The sequence below is a fragment of the Oratosquilla oratoria genome, chromosome 18, assembly GCF_046742065.1.
Source record: "Oratosquilla oratoria isolate Oo_2021 chromosome 18, ASM4674206v1, whole genome shotgun sequence".
In the NCBI taxonomy this organism is placed as follows: Eukaryota; Metazoa; Arthropoda; class Malacostraca; order Stomatopoda; family Squillidae; genus Oratosquilla; species Oratosquilla oratoria.
Genome location: NC_134794.1, coordinates 16,823,611 through 16,844,466, shown reverse-complemented (window position 1 = coordinate 16,844,466; position 20,856 = coordinate 16,823,611). Strand labels below are relative to the sequence as shown.

The 20,856-nt window shown below is 39.8% G+C and overlaps 1 protein-coding gene across 3 annotated transcripts in view; it reads left to right on the top strand.

Annotated features, from left to right (window-relative positions):
* Nucleotides 1-20,856, top strand: part of LOC143035096 (uncharacterized) — a 75,172-nt gene that overhangs the window by 32,802 nt on the left and 21,514 nt on the right. For all 3 annotated transcript variants that reach the window (XR_012967290.1, XM_076201642.1, XM_076201643.1), the window contains exons 2-6: nucleotides 1,682-1,788; nucleotides 12,243-16,046; nucleotides 16,277-16,451; nucleotides 18,463-18,611; nucleotides 19,074-19,208. Coding sequence is in view for 2 of the 3 variants with exons in the window: in XM_076201642.1 (XP_076057757.1) it covers nucleotides 1,702-1,788; nucleotides 12,243-16,046; nucleotides 16,277-16,451; nucleotides 18,463-18,611; nucleotides 19,074-19,208 (4,350 nt within the window). In the remaining variant the exon portion in view is untranslated. The remainder of the gene's footprint in view (nucleotides 1-1,681; nucleotides 1,789-12,242; nucleotides 16,047-16,276; nucleotides 16,452-18,462; nucleotides 18,612-19,073; nucleotides 19,209-20,856) is intronic.

Sequence of the window (20,856 nt, the reverse complement as noted above, 5' to 3'; positions counted from 1 at the left end):
TATCGTACATCAGGTCCAAATGCACAAGTAAGCTAAGCCCCACCCACTCCACCTCCCCCACCCACCTGGATAACCGTGTCGCCTCGTTTCCCTGTTCTTGTTTACCTGTAACAAAAATGTTGCAGCTGAACCGAGGCCTACAAAATAAACACATAAGTAATAACATATGCATGAATATTAACAACAATTGAGATATTGTTATCAAATTTATAAATTGAAGAGGTATATATATTTTAATCTTAGCAATAGAAAGAAGGAATCTCACAACTATCCATCAGTTTAAAAATATATATATATGGTATTTGATCCAAAATGGCGATAGTCCAACACAATGGGCAGGGGATTCAGTAGCCTACTACTCGATATTCTATCGTATCACGTTTAATGTTGTTGATCTGTATTCATAGACTAGTTAGATTATTTAATGTTTTCTAGTTTGCGTGAAACTGCCTTGTTTCGTTTCTTCCTCACATCTTTGAACACAGGCTGTCAAGTACGGACATGCCCTGATTTATGCTTCTCTGTTGACATTTCTAGCATAGTATCTAGCTAAGCTTGATTAAGTTACAAGTTTAGAATTAGTTATGGAGAGGAAGTGACGGGAACCAGTACGACAATTGATCCAACCATATTCGGAACGAAAACGCCTTTCGAAAACATACCAGGTGCCCCTATCCGTAGTTTTCTTGATTTCGCTACGTGTCGTTCCGAATAATGGAGATTTTCCAGTGTTAGAGATTCCTAGTAGCGAAAATTTTGTAATAGATTTGTGTCACTTGAATTTAACACATTTTAGCCCTAACGTACTCACCAAAGAGGTGATAGATTCCAAGTTAAAAGGAATATCAATTACCGCCCTCCATATACCTACCCCGTCTCCGGGTATCATCTGCATAAATTCAATCCAGTCAGTACTATAGTGACTTTCATCATGTCCGTACAACCCAGATCCACAATTTTTATTGGATGTTTAACTATTCTAATAAATTAACGTATAGCGTAGAAATTACCGTAGAAGCGTAGAAATTGTGCCCTCATTTTCTTCCACCTGCTGCCAGTCTCTCCTTCTCCCTTGTGATTTTTTCTCACTTTCCTCATTATCTAGCGCAAATATTTCATTATTTTTATTAAATCTATTTTATTTAATTATACCATCCCGAAATCTTATTATTTTGATTTGCAGTAAATTATGAAGTGTAGTCCTTCCTAGAGTTACCGTCTGTTAGATGTAATAATTAATTACCTTGAGGAAAGGCAAAAAGTCCCTCGTTATACGCACTTGTAATTTCCTTTCTGCCCTTATTCTTTCTTGTTTACTTCCTGTTCTCATACTGTGCACCCGTTTTTCAATCCCATTCCACATATTTTTGTACACATCCTCTTGTATTCCCATGCCTATTCGTCTTCTCTTCCTGTAAATCTCCCAATTTATCTCCCGTGTTCAGTCTATTTCCTTTGTGAATGTTTCTCTTCAATATTTTCTTCTTTCAAAGACCCTCACTCGTCTTCTTGCAAAGTCTCTTTCCTCACTGTAACTCTTCTATCCCTCGCTTCCCATTTTCTCTCACCTTCCATTTTCACTACCCGTTTTCTTTTTTCTTTTATCTCCTTTGTTACTTTGCTTCTGTCACGTTTGTGTACACCTGATCTGCACTCACAGACACTATGCATCACTCCTCAGGATAACCAGAGGACTCTTCAATGGCACTGGAAACCCAAAGAACTTCTTCAGTATCCTTTGAACTCAAGGATCCTCAGCAGAATATGGAACCATCCTTAGGGAATGAGGTATTATGCTATTTTTTGTTAATTTCGTTGTTTTTATCAATTTATTATTTTCATTTTTTTTTTGGTTTACAGTTTTGCGCTTGCTGTGCTCCGTAGATCTTTTGCTTTGAATAACTTTAGTTGAGTCGAAATGAATCAAGGGTGTCTTTGCGAAAAACCCGACCTCTATTTTTTAATTAGGTTAATTGTACTTTGAAACAAAGATATCACAACAGTGTAGAAAAAGTGACTCATACAAAAACAATAAAACTCATCCAAATATGGAGTGTATCTCAGCTTTTTTTTATGGACTAATTAGGTTAATTATACTTTGAAACAAAGATGTCACAACAGTGTAGAAAAAGTGACTCGTACAAAATGAAGAAAAATCATCCAAATATGGAGTATATCTCGGCTTTTGTTTATGGACAATTAAAGAACGAAAAGTAGAGACCTTCTTGTCTAGTGGCGATCACCCCGGTAATACGCTTATCTAAACTTGTCAGCATTTTCATAGCTGGGGACGTTACCGTTAATGCGTTACCGAAAAATCTGGGATGCGTCACCGATTTTAATTTCCATTAGACTGATTTTGATGAAAAAATAAATGAAGAAGTATTTACTTCTTACGAATATTCCCTATAAAATGATACCTAGACTACAACAATTATATTTCCTATTCTCAGTAGTCTAAAACATAAAATAACCAGAGCTGGGCACTTGCGTTACTGCGTTAGTGACGCATTACCTGTCCGGCGGTAACGCGCCCTTCTCTGCCTTTTGTTTTTCTTAATATTCCTTCGGAAATTATGGAAGCCTGTAGGCGTGACGGGCGTCGGCGAGAATCGTTTCCCCGTCACTCATCTTCAAATCCTGTCTCTCATTACCTCCTCCCAGAGGTGCATTCCCGTGGGGTTGGCATTTGATCTGTTAGGCATTGTGCAATTTTTTTTTAGAAATATGGAATATCGGATGAAAAAAAGTGCTGAATATAGATGTACCAAACAAAATAAATGTACAAGCGAATGACGCTCCCGAATAGTTCTGAGACCATTCCTAGCCATCACAAACACCCAATATGGCTGTACTATTCCCTGGTGTGCTGTCAGGCCCTCACGCATCTTCTCAAGTATTTGTTCCTTTCGCAATCTTATCTGCCTTGCAACATTTTCTCTATATTTAACTTTTCATTTTTATTGAAATTTCTCGAGCATCCTGACATCGGTGTATATACTTCTTCTAAAAACAATGACAGTGTCTTTCTACGTTCGAAAGTGTATCCCTATAAAGTGCAAAGGTTACGTGCTGTCTTTCACCAGATGCTACTACATTTGTTTACAAAAATAATGATAAATAAACAAGTTGACAAGAAACGTGTGAGAAAATAGACAAATAATTAGATAAATGCATAAATGAACAAGTAGATCAGTACATCCATGAATGAGAAATTAAATAAGAAGTGAGTAGATAAGGAAAATGATAAGATTTTAAAAATGATGAAAGGGATAAAGCGACGCGCAAGTGGCGGGCAGATGAGAGAGCCTGGAGCAACAACAGCATTCGATTATCTTTTTGTTTTGCCGCCGATAACCGTCACTTCTATCTTTGGGGACGATATCGCACTGAAGATGTCGAGTAATGCAGTTGATAACGGAGAGATTTAAGGAGAACAGAATACAGGATGGGCTGTAGAAATTAAAAATGAACAACATTCTACCTTGAGTAGATTAACTTCCATTCACAATCGAATGCTGCGTGACATATCCATTGGTTTTATTGATATCCCTAACTATAACGAATTGACTGATTAAAAAATGTGTAGTCAGTACATCATACAGGACGTTTGATTAGTAAAACAAATATGTCTCGTTACGTTATATGGTGTTGAAGTTTTCATTTTTTTTTTCTTTTTTATAATTTGTAATAACAGGGTTATGGGTAGAGTTTTTATGTAGTAAAGTCAGGAAATATTGTTCAGAATATAGCACTCGATTTTATGTAGTATTTTTTCATACTATATCTTATAAATATGATACATCGTAATATTGCTTGATTTTTTAAATTACAGAAATACTGCATGGTGTCTATTCTATTCTATTCTATTTTTTGTGGTTTCTTTGTTAGACTAATTTGATAGAAGACTAATTCTTATCTATCTATTTACTGTTATTATTATTATTATTATTGTCATTATTAGTGTAGTGCTTTTACTTTGTCTTTCTCATATATATATTATCAAATCCATTAGAAAAATGGAATAGGTGACTGTTGGCAAGATTTTTCAAGTTTCACTAAAGGAAACAACGTAATTCGAATTTGATCATCACCACTTTTGTCATCTGTAGATAATGTGGAAAAATGGAAAAGGAGGCAAGTGCAAATTCCACAAGATTTTTATTTTTCACATACATTGCTTTTGGAACAATACAAACGTATGAGGCGTTGAACAGGCTCTAATTAGAATATAGGCTTTGATTCGGCTACCCTTCTTGTATGAGGAAAAAGGGATTTTGTCATATATATATATATATATATATATATATATATATATATATATATATATATATATATATATATATATTATATTTCGGACAAAATTTTGTAGCACATTTGTAAAAATAATCACAAAGAACCCACATTCGGAATAAAAGGAAATTTAGAAGAAATATTGAAGTTATACTTTTTTTCTAAGTTTCCTTTTATTCCGACTGTGGGTTCTTCGTGATTATATATATATATATATATATATATATATATATATATATATATATATATATATATATATATATATATATGACAAAGGTCGTTGGAACCAAGATACGTCAAAGATGGCCACAGCCGTCATCCCTATGTCTGGTGTGTCGCCCTTGGAGATCTCAAAACCAGTGAGTAAGAGCTATTATTAGCCCTTATGGGGTAGAAAGAAAGCTATCAAGAGGATTCAAGAGGATGTATAGAGGAGTTGACGTGTCAGCTGAGAGGTTTGAATCCTTTTCACTTTACATGGGAATTTCCCTCCGCTGAATGCAGTGGGCCTGCTGCAGTCTTATAGAATAACCTTATAAGTCAATTGCCGCAGTGAAAAGAGTATATATATATATATATATATATATATATATATATATATATGTGTGTGTGTGTGTGTGTGTGTGTGTGTGTGTGTGTGCGTGCCGTAAATACTCATGTATGATACGTAGGCACTTGAGCCAAATAAATTTGGTCTGCTGACTGGGTACACGTCTAGTTGGCAGGTGTTGCCAAACCAGCCAGGTTGAGAGTAACTACATTGCCCTCCAGAAGTAGCTAAAGATAAGAAGATTGTCTCTAAAGATAACTTTATAGCTGGAAATGAAATTTCAACAGTGAAACATCTAGAATCCTTATTTTCGTTGTTTTAATTATTACATGTAACATGCACGCAACAAAAGTAAATAAGACAATATATATATATATATATATATATATATATATAGATAGATAGATAGATAGATATGGTCGTCACAGCCATAGCGCTGCATTGCATTGTGGAATATACACTATATTAAATGGGCGGTTTCAAATAATTACCGTTTTCAAAATAAGGCATATTTAGCTATTCATTTATAAAATACAATATTTAGAGATCCTAAATCAATGAGCGTGGATCTGTGACGATATGCAAAAAGTTCGTAAATTAATCATTATATGCGGGTCACTTATTACCCCTCGTGTCAACCGTTGTTCCGTCGCCCACCTTTCTGATGGCCCAAAAAACGTCTACAGGTCTAAATATGTGTATGATACGCGCCCTTATATTAAAAGTCTAAATATGGTGAAAAAAAATGCGTATTATTCATGGGTGTTTACGGGATACATATTTTCTTTTGACTGCCATTGGTATTTAATTGGAAAAGATTGCATGGCGGCAGCCACAATGAACGCATGAAGTCTATTTCCGTACTGGAAGGGTTAAGACAGAGAACGTGGGGAGGAAGGAGGGGAGGGAGGGAGGGGGAGGTGTGGAGGGCCTACTTGAAACTCGCAGTCGCCACGAAAACGATAACCGAGGTGATGCCATGGTGCCTCACAGAAATAGCTGTAGACAGAACGCTCTTAAGGCGCCCCCTCCCCCCGCGACATCACCTTCTGTGTTATGAGACTTTGGAGATCCCTCTCACCTTCGGCATGTACCCATTGCTCCGAAACGATCACGTAGGTTCCCGCGCACGTTCCCCATTCCCAAGGGTAGCCTACGACCCACGAGGGGACGCACAGTGAACAGACGGCTACATAGTTACGAAACACGGTAGGGCTCAAAATGAGGAATCACGCTATCTAGAAAGGGCACAGTGCACAGCTTGGCTCTCTAAATATTGAAGCAATAGCCTGACTAGATAGTGAAGGAGTAGCCTGTTGACGCTTTGTACCACCATATTTCTATATAATAGGAGTTGTCATAGAAAGATTAATATTTACACAGACCACCTCGTACAGATAGATACTCTGTCTATTCGTAGCCCTATTTAGGAGGCTGGACCTTATATATTCATATCAAACATAACCCCCCCCCTCCACCACTTTTCATATCACATTCATGATCCCATGGCTTATTTTGTACCCGGTACATAAGGTTCTTTATCTATATATATTTTCCTCATACATTAGTTCACTATGGTTGTACCCCTCTCTCTTCTTTCCTCCAGTGTAGACTGCCCCACGATTTTCAGTTTCCCTGCACAACAAATTGCGTGTAGGTTCGGTAATGAATGTCTCCTTATGGGTCTGTCAACATGTTCTATTTTTACGTTATTTTATTATTATTATTTTTTTTCTTTCTGGGCGCACATTCGAGCTCACGCGAGTGTGTATGTGTGCGTGTGCGCCCGCGCGTTTGATCGGGTATACAATATGTGTGTGCGCGCGTGTTTGTGTATGTGAGTGTGTACGCGCGTCTGGGTGTGCTCACGGGTTTGTGTGCGCGTGGGTTTATGCATGTGACTGTCTGTGCACGTGTTTGTGTATGTGTGTGTAAGGGCGTTTTCACACGAGCGTTCGCGTGCATGGCGTTTTTTGCCATCATCAACTTCTAATTCTTTTTAAGTCGCTCTGCAAGAATTTAGAGTCTAAAACTGACGATAGTTTTTCTTTTTCATTGTTTGAATTACTGCATAAACAAACACAGCTCAGAGAAAACTGAGTGTGAGAGAGAATTTGGGAATTTTAGTGGGTCCTGACCTTAAATCCAGGAAAGAGTGCATTAGCGCCAGGAATAGACCTAACAAGGCATTAGTTTCATTGCTAGGACGGTTACGAATAGAATTGCAGAGGTAATTATCAAACTCTATCTAGCGTTAGGTAGACCCATTCTTGACTATGCGGTACAGTTTTGGCCTCCGTCCTATAGAATGGATATCAATTCACTAGAATCAGTACAGAGGAGAATGACCAAAATGATACATGGGCTCAGATATTTACCTTACGAAGAGAGGCTTAGGCACCTTAACTTACACTCTGGAAAGACGCAGAGTGCGGGGTGATCTAACAGAGGTGTTCAAGTGGATGAAGGTCTTTAACAGGAGGATGCAGATAAGGTCATCATATTAAGACAACAGGACAGGACACACAGTAATGGATTTAAACTGGACAATTTTAGATTTAAGAAGAAAATAGACAAGAACTGGTTTAACAATAGAGTATGAATAGACTTAGTAACCATGTAGTGAGCGCTGAAACTTTTGGTTGTTTAAAGAAAGTGTTAGACAACTTTATGGATGGGGATGATAGGTGGTAATGGACATGGAACTGTCTAGTGTAGGCCTTATGGTCTCTTGCAGTCTCCTTCATTCTTATTTTTTTAGCTTTCTTCCGTGCGTCTTTCGTATGGAGGAGGTGGCAGACGACAGAAAAGAAAGTTCGGATGATAACGCAGGAATCGAACACGGTCCTCTGAATGAGAGGTTACGAACGGTACCACTGCGCCATCGAGCCATGTGTGTGTAATTGTTTGTGCGTGCGTATGTGTGTGTGTGAGAGAGAGAGAGAGAGAGCGCGCGCGCGTTTGAGTCCACGTGTAGATGCGTTTGTATCCTTCGGGCACGAGCGCACGGAACACTGCACTGTCACCACGCACGGGAACCACCTTTCTTCTCCTTATCTGGCCCAAACCGGCTTGTGGTGGACTGAACAGGATCTTCGGGGTCGGGTCAGGGAGTAGGCCAGCCCACATCCGGACAAGTGTCTGGCGTTTACTACTACAAAAAAAAAAAAAAAAAAATATATATATATATATATATATATATATATATGTATACATATGTATACTTATATATATATATATATATGTATATGTATATTTATATATATATGCATATATATGTATATATATGTTTATAAATATTTATATATATATACAGTATATATATATATATATATATATATATATATATATATATATATATATATATATATATATGTACAACACTGAATGGGTCACAGTGACTAGAGATACATTTTTATCAACCACAATGCACTTTCATTCACATTGTGGTTGATATATATATATATATATATATATATATATATATATATATATATATATATATATATATATATATATATATTTTTTTTTTTTTTTTTTTTTTTTTTTTTTTTTTCCAACCACATATCACTTTTAATTCCGTACCATCGCAAATCTGAGAATCGCTCGAAGGAGGCATCCGTGGAAATTGAAACGTAGATGAGCCGAGGATTCGAACCCAGCTAACCCGTAACAAAGTTACATTGACGTAACCCAATACGCAGATCTTGATAACGTATTGGGTCACGTCAAAGTAACTTCGTTACGGGTTAGCTGGGTTCGAATCCTCGGCTCATCTACGTTTCAATTTCCACGGATGCCTCCGTTGAGAGATTCTCAGTCTCATTTGCGATGGTACGGAATTAAAAGTGATATGTGGTTGGAAAAATATATTAATTGATCACTGGGAACCATTCAGTGTGTATGTATATATATATATATATATATATATATATATATATATATATATATATATATATGGGGGTGTGTGTGTGTATGTGTATACATGTATATATGTACATATGTATATATATATACATATATATACATGAATATATGTACATATGTATATACATATATATGTATGTATATCAACATATATATATATATATATATGTGTGTGTGTATGTGTGTGTGTGTATACATGTACATATATGTATATATATACATGAATATATGTACATATGTATATACATATATATGTATATCAATATATATATATATATGTGTGTGTGTATGTGTGTGTGTGTGTGTGTGTGTGTGTGTGTTTGTATATATTTATATGTATGTATATATATATATGTATATATGTACATATATATAATATATATATATATATGAATATATATATATATATGTGTGTGTGTGTGTGTTTGTGTTTGTATATATTTATATGTATGTGTATATATATATGTATATATATGTATATATGTACATATGTATATATATATATATATATAATATGTGTGTGTGTGTATGTGTGTGTGTGCCTGACCCAGCTTATATACTGGGTCAGGCCATGACTCGCTGTAATGGGACACTAAGGAAAAGTGTCGATGCCTGGGAAGCCAGACGCAATATGTTCTTAGGCCGCTGATCTAGCTGGGCACTGCACGTAAGTTCCTTAAAGAACCGCTGTCCGTCCCGATACAGTTGGCCGAGGTGCAGGTGTGTTCCTTTGGGACAATGTGCGACTGAGGGTTGTGGGATGATGAAGGACAACTGCCTCACACTATATGTGTGTGTGTGTGTGTGTTGCGTGTATGTGCGTGATTCGCTTTGTGGGCTTAATGGTTGATGGTAGACTACTTTGGACTGGACGTAATGCACTAGTATTGCATAATCATGGTTACACGCAGAAAATGTACTTACACAAACCTAAATGTAAACGTACACGCAAACGCACACACGCATGCTAACTTGAAACTAGAAATGATCAATTAGAGAGCAGGAAACGGTATGCCACGAGCGTCCCTCCTTTCCAATATACTATAGATAGATAAATACATGCCCAAGCACGCATGCGCGCGCACACACACACACGAACTATACGGTGTCCTTCAAAATCCTTAGAATCAAAGTATACAAGTGTCCGTCATTTTTCAAAATTTATCCGTCAGAAAGCTGAACACTCGCGCATGAATACGAAATGTCGAAACCTTCACTGGAACTTCTAGATTCACATTGCAACTTCTGACACGTGGGATAATGTCGTGATTTTATCCTCGGTTTCATCCCATTCTTAGTGTCGAAATTGTGGTTTTGTCATCTTGAAAAAAGAAAGGCTTGCCTCCAGTTTTTGCCCAAACGTCTCCCTTGAACAATTGTTTCCTCTTCTTCTTCTCTTTTCTGTTACCCCTATTCCTTTTATGTCCTTCTTCAAATAGATTTTCAGTCTTATCTGTTCTAGACACTTAGAAATCTTACTGTCATGATGAAGGACTTCTCGTCCTTTTTAAAAACAGCTTCCGTGATGCCTTTCTGCCTAGACAAATTATTCTGTCTGTATCTATATAAACATCCTATTTCTCTTTACGATTGAAACATCCACGCATTCAAACTTTCCTAACAAAGGCTGATCACTTTGCCCTATAACGACCGTCCAATAGTTATAATTTCTTCTTTATCTTATATTTTTAGCCTATCCCCAGCAGAAAGATACTGGAACGTCTAGCACTACTCAAACTTCCCTCTGACTATGAGTACAGTTTTCGATAAGGAGGCTCTTCTGGTGATCAAACTTTCCTATATGACTCTTTGTCCCCTTCTTTAGGTGACCTCAGTGAGATTGGATATGTAAGTGGAAGATGAGAACAATGATCACAGAAAAGTACTCAGAATGAATCGTGTTTCAAGTCAAGTCTATAGAGAGGATCGGAAAAAGTAAATATATAAGTCTGTATGTTTTCGGAAAATTATTAAGTTGCAAAAAAAAGTAAGGCAGGATACAACAGATCTTGTGAAAGCCTACAGGACGAAGTGAATAAGCTACATATTTTGAACTGAAAATAATATGAATTCTGATAGCAAACCTAATTTGACAGGGATGGGACAAAAACAAAAGAGGATAATCGGAACTTATGAAATAAGAGACTAGTTAATAAAAATGACTAGCCAAGAATAAAGGGAACATGGGACCAACATGGAGTGGTAAGGAGAGTGTATAATAGAGTCAGGGGTTTTATTTCAGTTGAGTTTTTTCTACAGATAGCCAAAATGAAACGTGTTAGATGACAATGCCGCTTCCAAAAGAGTTATTAGGAATAGACTTTAATCCCTCGAGTATTTTTTTTCTTTGACTCATTCAAATTGTCTTTTGCAACCCAAAATAGATAATTATGTTACACGAATACACTTGTAAACAGTTCAAGTTCTGTGGTGTATTCCCCGAGACTTAGTCTGGAATATGGGTTTTATGAAATTGATTGTACTCTCTGAGTGTGTAGATGGAATTAAACAATTGATCTGCCTATTGCCAAGTGGTTTGTATTCTTTCGAGGGATATCTCTCACGCACTTAAAGGTTGGAAGAGTACAAGTCTGGAAGACTAAAAAAAAAATGTATGATGAGTTTCAAATATAGTAAAACATTAAGAAACTTGAAAAATCCTGAGGGTACCAACGCTGGAGAAAAAAAAGGGAAGAAGCATTACGATCTCACTGAAAATGACAAAGGCAGGAAGTCCGTAAAGATCCAGCGGGCAATTGGACATGAACACAAACTGCGTAAGCTTATCCGCTTACGCAGTTTGCCAAAAGGATGTAGAAAATTGAGTTATATCCAAATGAAGTCATGAAAAAATCCACTAGAAGATGCGTGTACTTACATCGTACAAGAACTCAAACAACAATTATGAAAACACTGCCTCACAATAAGTGTGAACTGTTGTATCGTGAGACGGTAGACTCTGTAAAACATCTGGTTAGGCCTATACACCTGGGTCAGCACAGACAGATGGTAGTGCACTGAAGTTATATGATTAATATACATGTATTTATTTTACATTTTGGTGCATCACACATACTTAAACATGATACACAAAGAAACGCACATACAAAAATGTGTAGTTGATATCTTTCCTTCGTGTCACTTAATTCAAGACACAGTTTAAAATGTCTATAGTTCCTGACATACTTTAACATAATACATAAACAAACGCACATACACAAAAGTGCAGTTTATATTTTCCTGCGTACTACTCATTTCAAAACACAGTTTCAGATGTCCATAGTTCCTAGCATAGTAGCGTTAACTGTAGTAGCTTGGCGTAGTTGCTACTGATGCGCGTCTCTTCTCTGCGTGACCACACCTGCATCAGGACGCGTTGGTCTAATGCCCCTTCATTAGAGACTAACAGGATTTGTTATGATGTGCTGTTCATGTCAACGGTCATTGCGAAAACTCCCGTCACTCCCTGCAGGATGTGCCACTATCGCCCCTCGGACCCAGCAGCCCATCAGGTCGCGAAGGATCCCGGACCCCACCGGGCTACGTTACGTCGGCTCCCAGTTCCCCGGATTCTGGAGGGTACCCAGCGCCATCTTTTAGGTGGGGAAGCACGACCAATGACAAATCCCGTCCTTCCTTCCATAGTAAGAAAAACAAAGTTAAGAGTCACAGCCCTAGTAAACGACACCGTACGATCTCTGCAGAGGAACCCAGCACTAGCGGACTGAGCTATTCCCCAGATTTGCACGGTGAGACTAGCCATGCCCCTAGAGCCGCCCCCTGGGGTGCAAAAGACAAACGTTCGTTGCCGCACGGTATCTGGCCTCCGCCACGTAAAGAGGAGTCTCCGCTTCGTGCTGTTCCACCGTGGGCGGAAGCGAATGCGCAGCCCCCGCCACCCCCGTCCAGCATATATGCCACCTTGTCTTCAAAGACCCTTCGAGCTTCGGGGGATCCAGTCGCGACTTCGAATGTGTCGGTCGCAGGTCCTTCAAATGCCGCTAGTAAGAGTCAGCCCTCACCCCAACACTTCGATCGTCCTTTGTCTTCCGGAAGCTCAGTGCCCAATAAAGACTTCATTCGAACGGCCTCTCCTTTTCGGTCCACCATTCCCAGGCGCGAGGGTCCGGTGAAACAGGAAGGTGAGTTTCCGTCATCGAAGACCAAGAAGAAGGAGCCACCTCAATTCAAAAACTCGTCCACCTCAGCAACTACAAATGACCCAGCAAGTAGACTGCACCCGTCCAACACATCAGTTCCCGAAGAAAAACTTGCTACGGCGGGTGTGGAAAAAGAGAACTGTGAACCTGCAAACCCCACATCGAGTAAACATCAAGAGACTACGAATGGGAGACCTAGTATACGTAGTCCACCTCATGTTGCAACCACCACAACCACCGTACCAACTTCCAGTCCCATTCAGGTACCAGGGGAAAGTACCAAGTCTGTCGCTGCATCAGAACTAAACCATCAGGCAAGCCAAGAACACACTAAACTAAGTCTTCAAAACACAACTCAGAATGCGCATGTTGAACGACAATCCCGCCAAGGTCATCCGAAACACATTCCTGAGAAGATGGCCGTGGTAACTTCGAGCATGGATACAAAAGCCATTGCGGGACAGGAGAAGGTGGCGACGTGTGTAAACGAAACGGCAGGAAAGGCTTCCCCTAGCACGGGAGTTCCTACAGCGTCTACCCGTGTCCAAACCAAAACGGGTCAAGGGCCGTCGGATGATCCTGGAATGAGTGACCAGGAGAAGAAAGGTGCTGGAACACAAAGGAGAACACTAAATGAAGCTGATACTAAAACCACTAGAGACAAAAGTAAGCCAGTGCAAGGGCACCAACAGGAGCCGCTGCAGCAGAAGGTCTGTAGCACCAGATCCAAGGAAAACACTAATCCTGAAAATGTCAAAAGAACTCAGCATGACCAAGGTCCTTCAAGCCAAGATAACATAGAAACAATTAAAGATAGTCTTGTAAGAAGGCATATCAGAAGATATTCAAGCCAAGACAACATAGACACTTGTAATGATAATCTTGTAGAGAAGCGTGGCAGAAGATCTTTAAGTCAAGATAACATAAACATAACTAAAGGTAATATTTTAAGGCAGCATGACAAAGGTTCTTCAAGCCAAGACAACATAGCCACAAGTAAAGATCATCTTGCAAGGCAGCATGTTAAAGGTTCTTCAATCCAAGACAACGTGGGCACAAGTAAAGATCATCTTGCAAGGCAGCATGTTCAAGGTTCTTCAATCCAAGACAACTTAGACACAAGTAAAGATCATCTTGCAAGGCAGCATGTTAAAGGTTCTTCAATCCAAGACAACGTGGGCACAAGTAAAGATCATCTTGCAAGGCAGCATGTTAAAGGTTCTTCAATCCAAGACAACGTGGGCACAAGTAAAGATCATCTTGCAAGGCAGCATGTTCAAGGTTCTTCAATCCAAGACAACTTGGACACAAGTAAAGATCATCTTGCAAGGCAGCATGTTCAAGGTTCTTCAATCCAAGACAACTTAGACACAAGTAAAGATCATCTTGCAAGGCAGCATGTTAAAGGTTCTTCAATCCAAGACAACTTAGACACAAGTAAAGATCATCTTGTAAGGCAGCATGACAAAGATTCTGCTATTCAAGACAAATTGGGTACAGTTAAAGATCACATTGTAAGGCTTGATGCAGCTTCAACAAAACATGAGCAGCAGCCCTCATGTCACAAGCCTAGTCCACAAACACATATAGCTTTGGGTGCGCCCTTCCTCAGAATGAAGTTACAGTCCGAAATTTCAGAAACAGACACTAGTTTTATGCCTTCTGTAACAACTGAGAATAGAGCATTACCCAGACAAGAAACTGACGTGCCAGTCTCGAAATTGTCTACAACTGAGATTGCCCCTATCCCCCTCTTATCGTCTGTGGTCTCTCATCCGTCCACGTCATCTGGCCTCCCATCTGCTGCCTCAGCGAATACATTCACCTCCCCATTGGTTCCTGGTTCTTCTGCTGTCCCCGCCATCCCCGATCCTCCTACCGTCCTTGCTCCTCCAACCCTACCTTCCTCTCCTCCCTCTTCTTCAGCTGTTGCCTCTCCACTTCCTCCTCCCCCTCCTATTCGTACTGTGAGTGTCGCGAAAGAGATCACGCCAGTTTCGGTCGTCTTGTCAGCTCAAAAATATGAAGAAAAAACTGCTTCCCCAAGCCATCAACCAAAGTATGAACGGAGTTCTGGACCAATCATTATTCCGTCCACTGATCAGTCGACAAATCCACCCGTTGCGGACTCTCCACTTCCTCCTCCCCCTCCTGTACATTCTACAGACATCGCGAAAGAGTTTACGCCAGTTTCGTCCGTTTTGTCAGCACAGAAATATGAAGACAAAACTGCTTTCCCAAGCCATCAGTCAAAGCCTGAACAGAGTTCTGAGGCAACCATTCCCTCCACCGGTCAGTCCACAAGTTCACCCGACAACGCATTATATGAAAACATTGAGCCAATCATTTCATCACCTTCTGAATCAACACTCGGTCAAAGTCATATTGATAAGATAGGAACAGTTTCCACGCCAGTGACAATATCTCCTCTTGGCGCGGAACAGCACAAGGCCACGGACGTTCGTGGTTGCAGCAGCCGGGAAAAGCCTATCAGCAACAAACAACAAGCGTCCGATGCTTTAGTTAACAACGTTGCAGAGGTGGTGCCTTCTTCGCAAACTCCATCTTTTAGTGCAACTGAAGACTTAGCGGCAACTACCTGTGTAAAGCCAAAGACACTCCCAGCAAATATGGGAATGGGTGGTCCTCCTCTCTTGGAGAACAGTAAGATTCCTGTGGACCAGGGAGAGCAGTTTCCTCCCCCACCTCCCAGTGTGTTGGACGAAAAGGAGAGTTCGGCCCAGACGACGAGCACCTTGCCGACATCTATTGAAGATACAGAGGAAGGCGGCGAAAGAAGTGGATATAAGCAAGAGTCCGTAATGGACAGAATCAAGGCTTTCGAAAAACAATCGTCCTTCGAACAGGTGCCAGTAGAGCAGCACCTGTCTACAGTCGACCCCGTGGCATCCAGGTTAAAGAAGGCGCCTACTGGAGGCACCCTCCAGTGCTTGCAGGATGACAAGCCCGCCCCAATGCCTCCGGCCAGGTCGTCGTCCAAAACCAAAGTGGTGATCAAGGATGAGGTCACCCGCAATGCAAAGGAAGTTTTACCTTATCCCCAACCTCATTCTCAGCATAAGCCTGAGCCTCATCCTCAACCTCAGCACCCTCAGGTACTGGACACTGTTGGGAAAGCAAGCTGGTTCCTTAATTTTGTTTAGCATGGGAGCCCACTCGAAGACTTGTTTTCTTTGTTTCCTTGTCATAAGGTGTGCTTTTGACATTTCCAACACAAGTGAAGTACATTTAGTTTAGTCGCAAGGTATCCATGATGTGGATATATTTTATGTAACTGCAGAGCCAACCAAGTTGATGAGATATTTGTTTTGTATCCCTCGACCAGATCCCATCCATAAATCACGACTCAAGTGGAGTCCCTGGCACGACCATCGTATTACCTGCGAAAGTACTTCCCGCTCCTCTGACAGGATCAGAAACGCAACGACAGCGTCAGCAATCGAATCATCAAACTAGGTCAAGAACCACATCGACAGGCGAAGTTGTTTTTGATTACTTAGGTAAGTATTAAGTTTCAAGGAAGTTGTTAGCACACACACACACACACACACACATATATATATATATATATATATATATATATATATATATATATATATTAACAACCACAATGCACTTTAATTCTAAGCCATCAACATCGGGAGACCCAATGGAGGCCAAAAGTAGAAATTGAGATGTGGTACTGCCGAGGACTCGAACTCAGCTACCACATGACAAGTGACGCAGTGACTTACCAACTACGCTATCAAGAGAGATTGATGGCTTAGAATTAAAGTGCATTGTGGTTGTTAAAATGTATCTCTAATCACTGGGACCCATTCAGTGTTGTACATATATATATATATATATGTATATATATATATATATATATATATATATGTATGTATAACGTCTGAGGAATCTCAAAAGTTGATAAGAATATGTCAGTAGAAGGAGGTTAAGGATTTTGTATTTATTCTCGATGTGGCTCCTGACGCTAGGGCTCGCCATCGTCTCATCGAACTAGCCTCCTTATCTGTGAATTATTGCTCCACTGAGATCAATAATTAATCAGCCACGAGCCCATGATTGGTTAGAGGAACAATACCGAGATGGGAGGAGTAACAAGGTTGACCACTGAACAGTTTTTCGGGTTTGGACGAAGAAAGAGGAGAAAAAACGTGGCCTTGAGAGGCTAGTGGACAACTTAAGCGATAGTACACACACACAGTTTCACTGCTTGCACAAGAGTAGCCCCAACATCTCTTATCTTTAACACCGACCTTTATTTGTGCTATCATCAAATTAAAATGTGGCTATGATTGAAATATTCGGTTTCACGATTTTGTTGTCAGCAAATGTGAGACAGGAAGAAAGAGGAAAACACGTTTTCGTTAGACAGGATCCTTCCGCTAGGTCACATACAGAGTAATCCAAAACACACGGATTTTGGTCTTAACCCATTCAACTCATGTCAGCCGCTTGTGGTGTAGATACGAAAAACCGGATTTGGTAGGCCTCGCGCCGGCCCGTACATCCGAATATCATCTGATGCGGCTTGACCGCGCGAGGACTGACGTCATATTTTTCTGGTGTTTGATCAAACATTTTGGTGTTTTATGATTTTTTTTTTTTTTTTTTTTTTTTTTTTTTTCCAAATAAGAATATTGTCATTGGAGTTTAAAGGGGTAATCGAACGCACCATGGATCCTATTGGCTTCGGTTCTTCATCTTGAGTACTTATACATCCGTAGCAGCAAGGAGTGTAACATCTTCGCCATGTTAAAAAAAATACAGTTGATGAAATTTACTAAATCGAAACATGTGATATACTAGATAACAAATTCCACTGTTTCCACAGAAAGAGACGCAGGAAGAAAATAAGTATACCTATGCATTTATTTATTTATTTTGTTTATTATTACTCATATTATAATTTTTATTTATATATTTATCATTATATATATTTTTTTTTCGCATCCGACCTAGTTATTGACGAAAAAGGTCTTCTGTCGGTATGTTCCGCCTTTGTAATCCTTTGTAAACCTTTGAAAAAGAGAGAGATAGAAAACTTAAAGGACTGAAAAACATAAAGGTTTTCAAAGCAGGAAATTTAAGAAAAAAAACATTATAATATAGGTAGACGGGAGAATAGCTTTGGTATCAAAGTTTCAGGATGGTGAAGGAGTGTCCACAGGAACTGAGTGTTCTAGTTGCAATGTTATATGAGGATTCGGGAAGGCCAGAAAACCTTCATCACCTTTGGAAACTAAGGTAATCAACTTGAAAGGGAGATAGGAAAGACCCACTTGAGTACAAACCGGTGTTATTATATATATATATATATATATATATATATATATATATGTATATATATATATATATTTTTTTTTTTTTCGACTTGGTGGAGACTAGTAAAGTTGCTGAATTGCATGTCATTGTTATTATTATTATTATTATTATTATTATTATTGTTATTCATTATCATCATTATTATCAAACTACTGTTAACACTTATGATCTATTTCTCAGCGTCAGCAGATAAACGTGCGATGCCAGCTGACGACGGAAGCGTTGGCCCTATGCCGATTGCAATGCCGCCGCCGATTGTGGAAGAAAAGGACGACGTCCCAGACGACATATGGTGCGATCCTAAACGCCCAAGGAAGATCGGCTTCCAGGTGAATTTGTGTTTCCCCTCATTGTCAGGATTACCTTCTTAGAATGCTTTGGCAAGCTGACGTTTGCATTCGCTCAGTCCAGCGTTGTCTAGCGCAGAAGTTACTATTTTTTTTAACCTAAGACTAGAGTCGAAAAGGGACACGTTGACAGCAAAGCAAAGACTAGGTTTTTTTTCTCGCAAAAATCTTTATATGTAAGACAACCCCTAATTGTGATAGATTTTGTTAGGTTTCAACCATAAATTTATTCACGGACATAATTATGCAGCATGCATGTTTGATATCTATTTATAAATCTGTGCGCATGAGCATTTATTTCTTATCTTAGGTAGATATAATTATATATATGTATATATATATATGTGTGTGTGTGTGTGACGCATTGTTGTTCTCAGGGATAGAATCGATGGTTAGTTTTCGGCTGTGATATGCAATATATGAGTATGTATATGTTCTTTCCAGGATGTGAGTGCTGCAGCCTTTAAGATTAAGTCGGGCATCATGAATACACCTTGTACCAAGTCCCACGTGTCCACCATCACCAACATGGATATTTTCTTCAAGAAAGAATTCAACCAATACACTGGCAGTTTCAAGGTAGGGAAGTTTTTCACAGTCTTCTTAGTTATGGATGCAGAAAGAATGTGAATAACTCTAGGAGTCTGGTTGAACAGATCACAACTGATCGAGATTATTTGGATGATTTATGGGCTACCATTGGCTTTTGCTATCCTGACAACAGATATCCTATTTATTATGAAGGGGATGGTAACTTACTGCCAAACGACAGAGAGCACGGCAAGCAATTTTCGGATCATGAACTCAACTTTGTCTCCCAGTAACTGCGCTGATGTTGCAGATGCCGGCTGGCTTTCCACCCTCTCTAACCTCACTCAGAGAGGGTGAAATCTCGTCTATTGGTGGGTGGGCAATGGCCACCTGAACATCAGCCAGGGGAACCTGTCCGCTTCGGACAGTCAACCAACAGGCTTTGTACTTGTTTATGTCTGACATTAGGTGCCCAGATTTGTAGCGGAATTTCTTCAGGACATGATATACAAGTCTAACGCCATTCTTATTGAAACAGCCCTCGACGTCCTCAGCGATGCCTCTGATATACCTCTCTTGATCCTACCTCGTGAGAGTTCTAGACTACGGGTTTTAAAGGGCTGCATTGGTCTACTTCCCCAGGAAATCTGGCAGAACGACGCATTTCTGTATTCCCCAGTGTCTCATGCGACTCCACACCACTCCTCAACTTTGAACGGTCTTCCATGAAATCCTTGGCAGCTCTAAGAGGTTCGCGTTTGAAGATGATCCGTAATTCTTGAAAGTCCTCAAGAGTTCCAAACTTTTATGATCGACTAGGCAGGCGATCGCTGAGGTTGGACTAGTAGTAGATGTAATTCTCGATATTTATCTCACTATTGCCCGGTCCTCTCATCCCAGAGAGAGCCCATATTATCCAGATCGCCCGCCGGATGTTCATCCCAGTTTTTTTTTTTTTTTTTTTTTTTCCTTGTTTTTTTTTTCTTTTTAAGACTCTTTGCATCACTCCCTGCAGAGTGGGGTTGGTGGGTTTGACGAGACAGGTTGCAAGCCCACTCCCATATACACAGAGATAGAGAGTCGCCTTTCCATGCCTCCACCCACCACAGAATCCAGTGAAGGGAGACTAAGTGTTTATAAACCGACAATGCCAGGTCTTGGGGGAGAATAAACATCTACCACCTTGGCATTGCAAAGAACACCCAAGGACCGTACGGTATCGGCCCACGCAGTAATTGTGGGTGTCTGACTTGAAAGATCCAAGTTAGGTAGTTCATCCGATCTGACACTCCGAGCCAGAAGGAAGCACCCATCCTAGCCTGAGTCAGGGGCTGAAGAGATGTGTTGCCAACCCCAGCGCGATCTGGAGCATCACTCAGTCACCAGGATTTCCGTCTCCTAGCACTGCAGGGCACGCATGGGTTAGTGATCCATACTGGAGTTGAATGACCATTGACTCCGAGGAAATTCGTCTCCTTTTCAATGGGAGAGTCGGTTTAGTCGTCGATAATATCTGACCATGTGGCACGGAATGCTGGGTTGTGTATCTGGTACTACTAGGAGGACGATTGTGTCTCACCTGACATTCAGTGGTGACAAGAAGAAATTGTTTCTTAGTCATAGTAAAAATACAGGAATACTGCATTTGTCTGAAGGAGTTATGGAAGATTAATACAAGAATAATATACTATTTTGA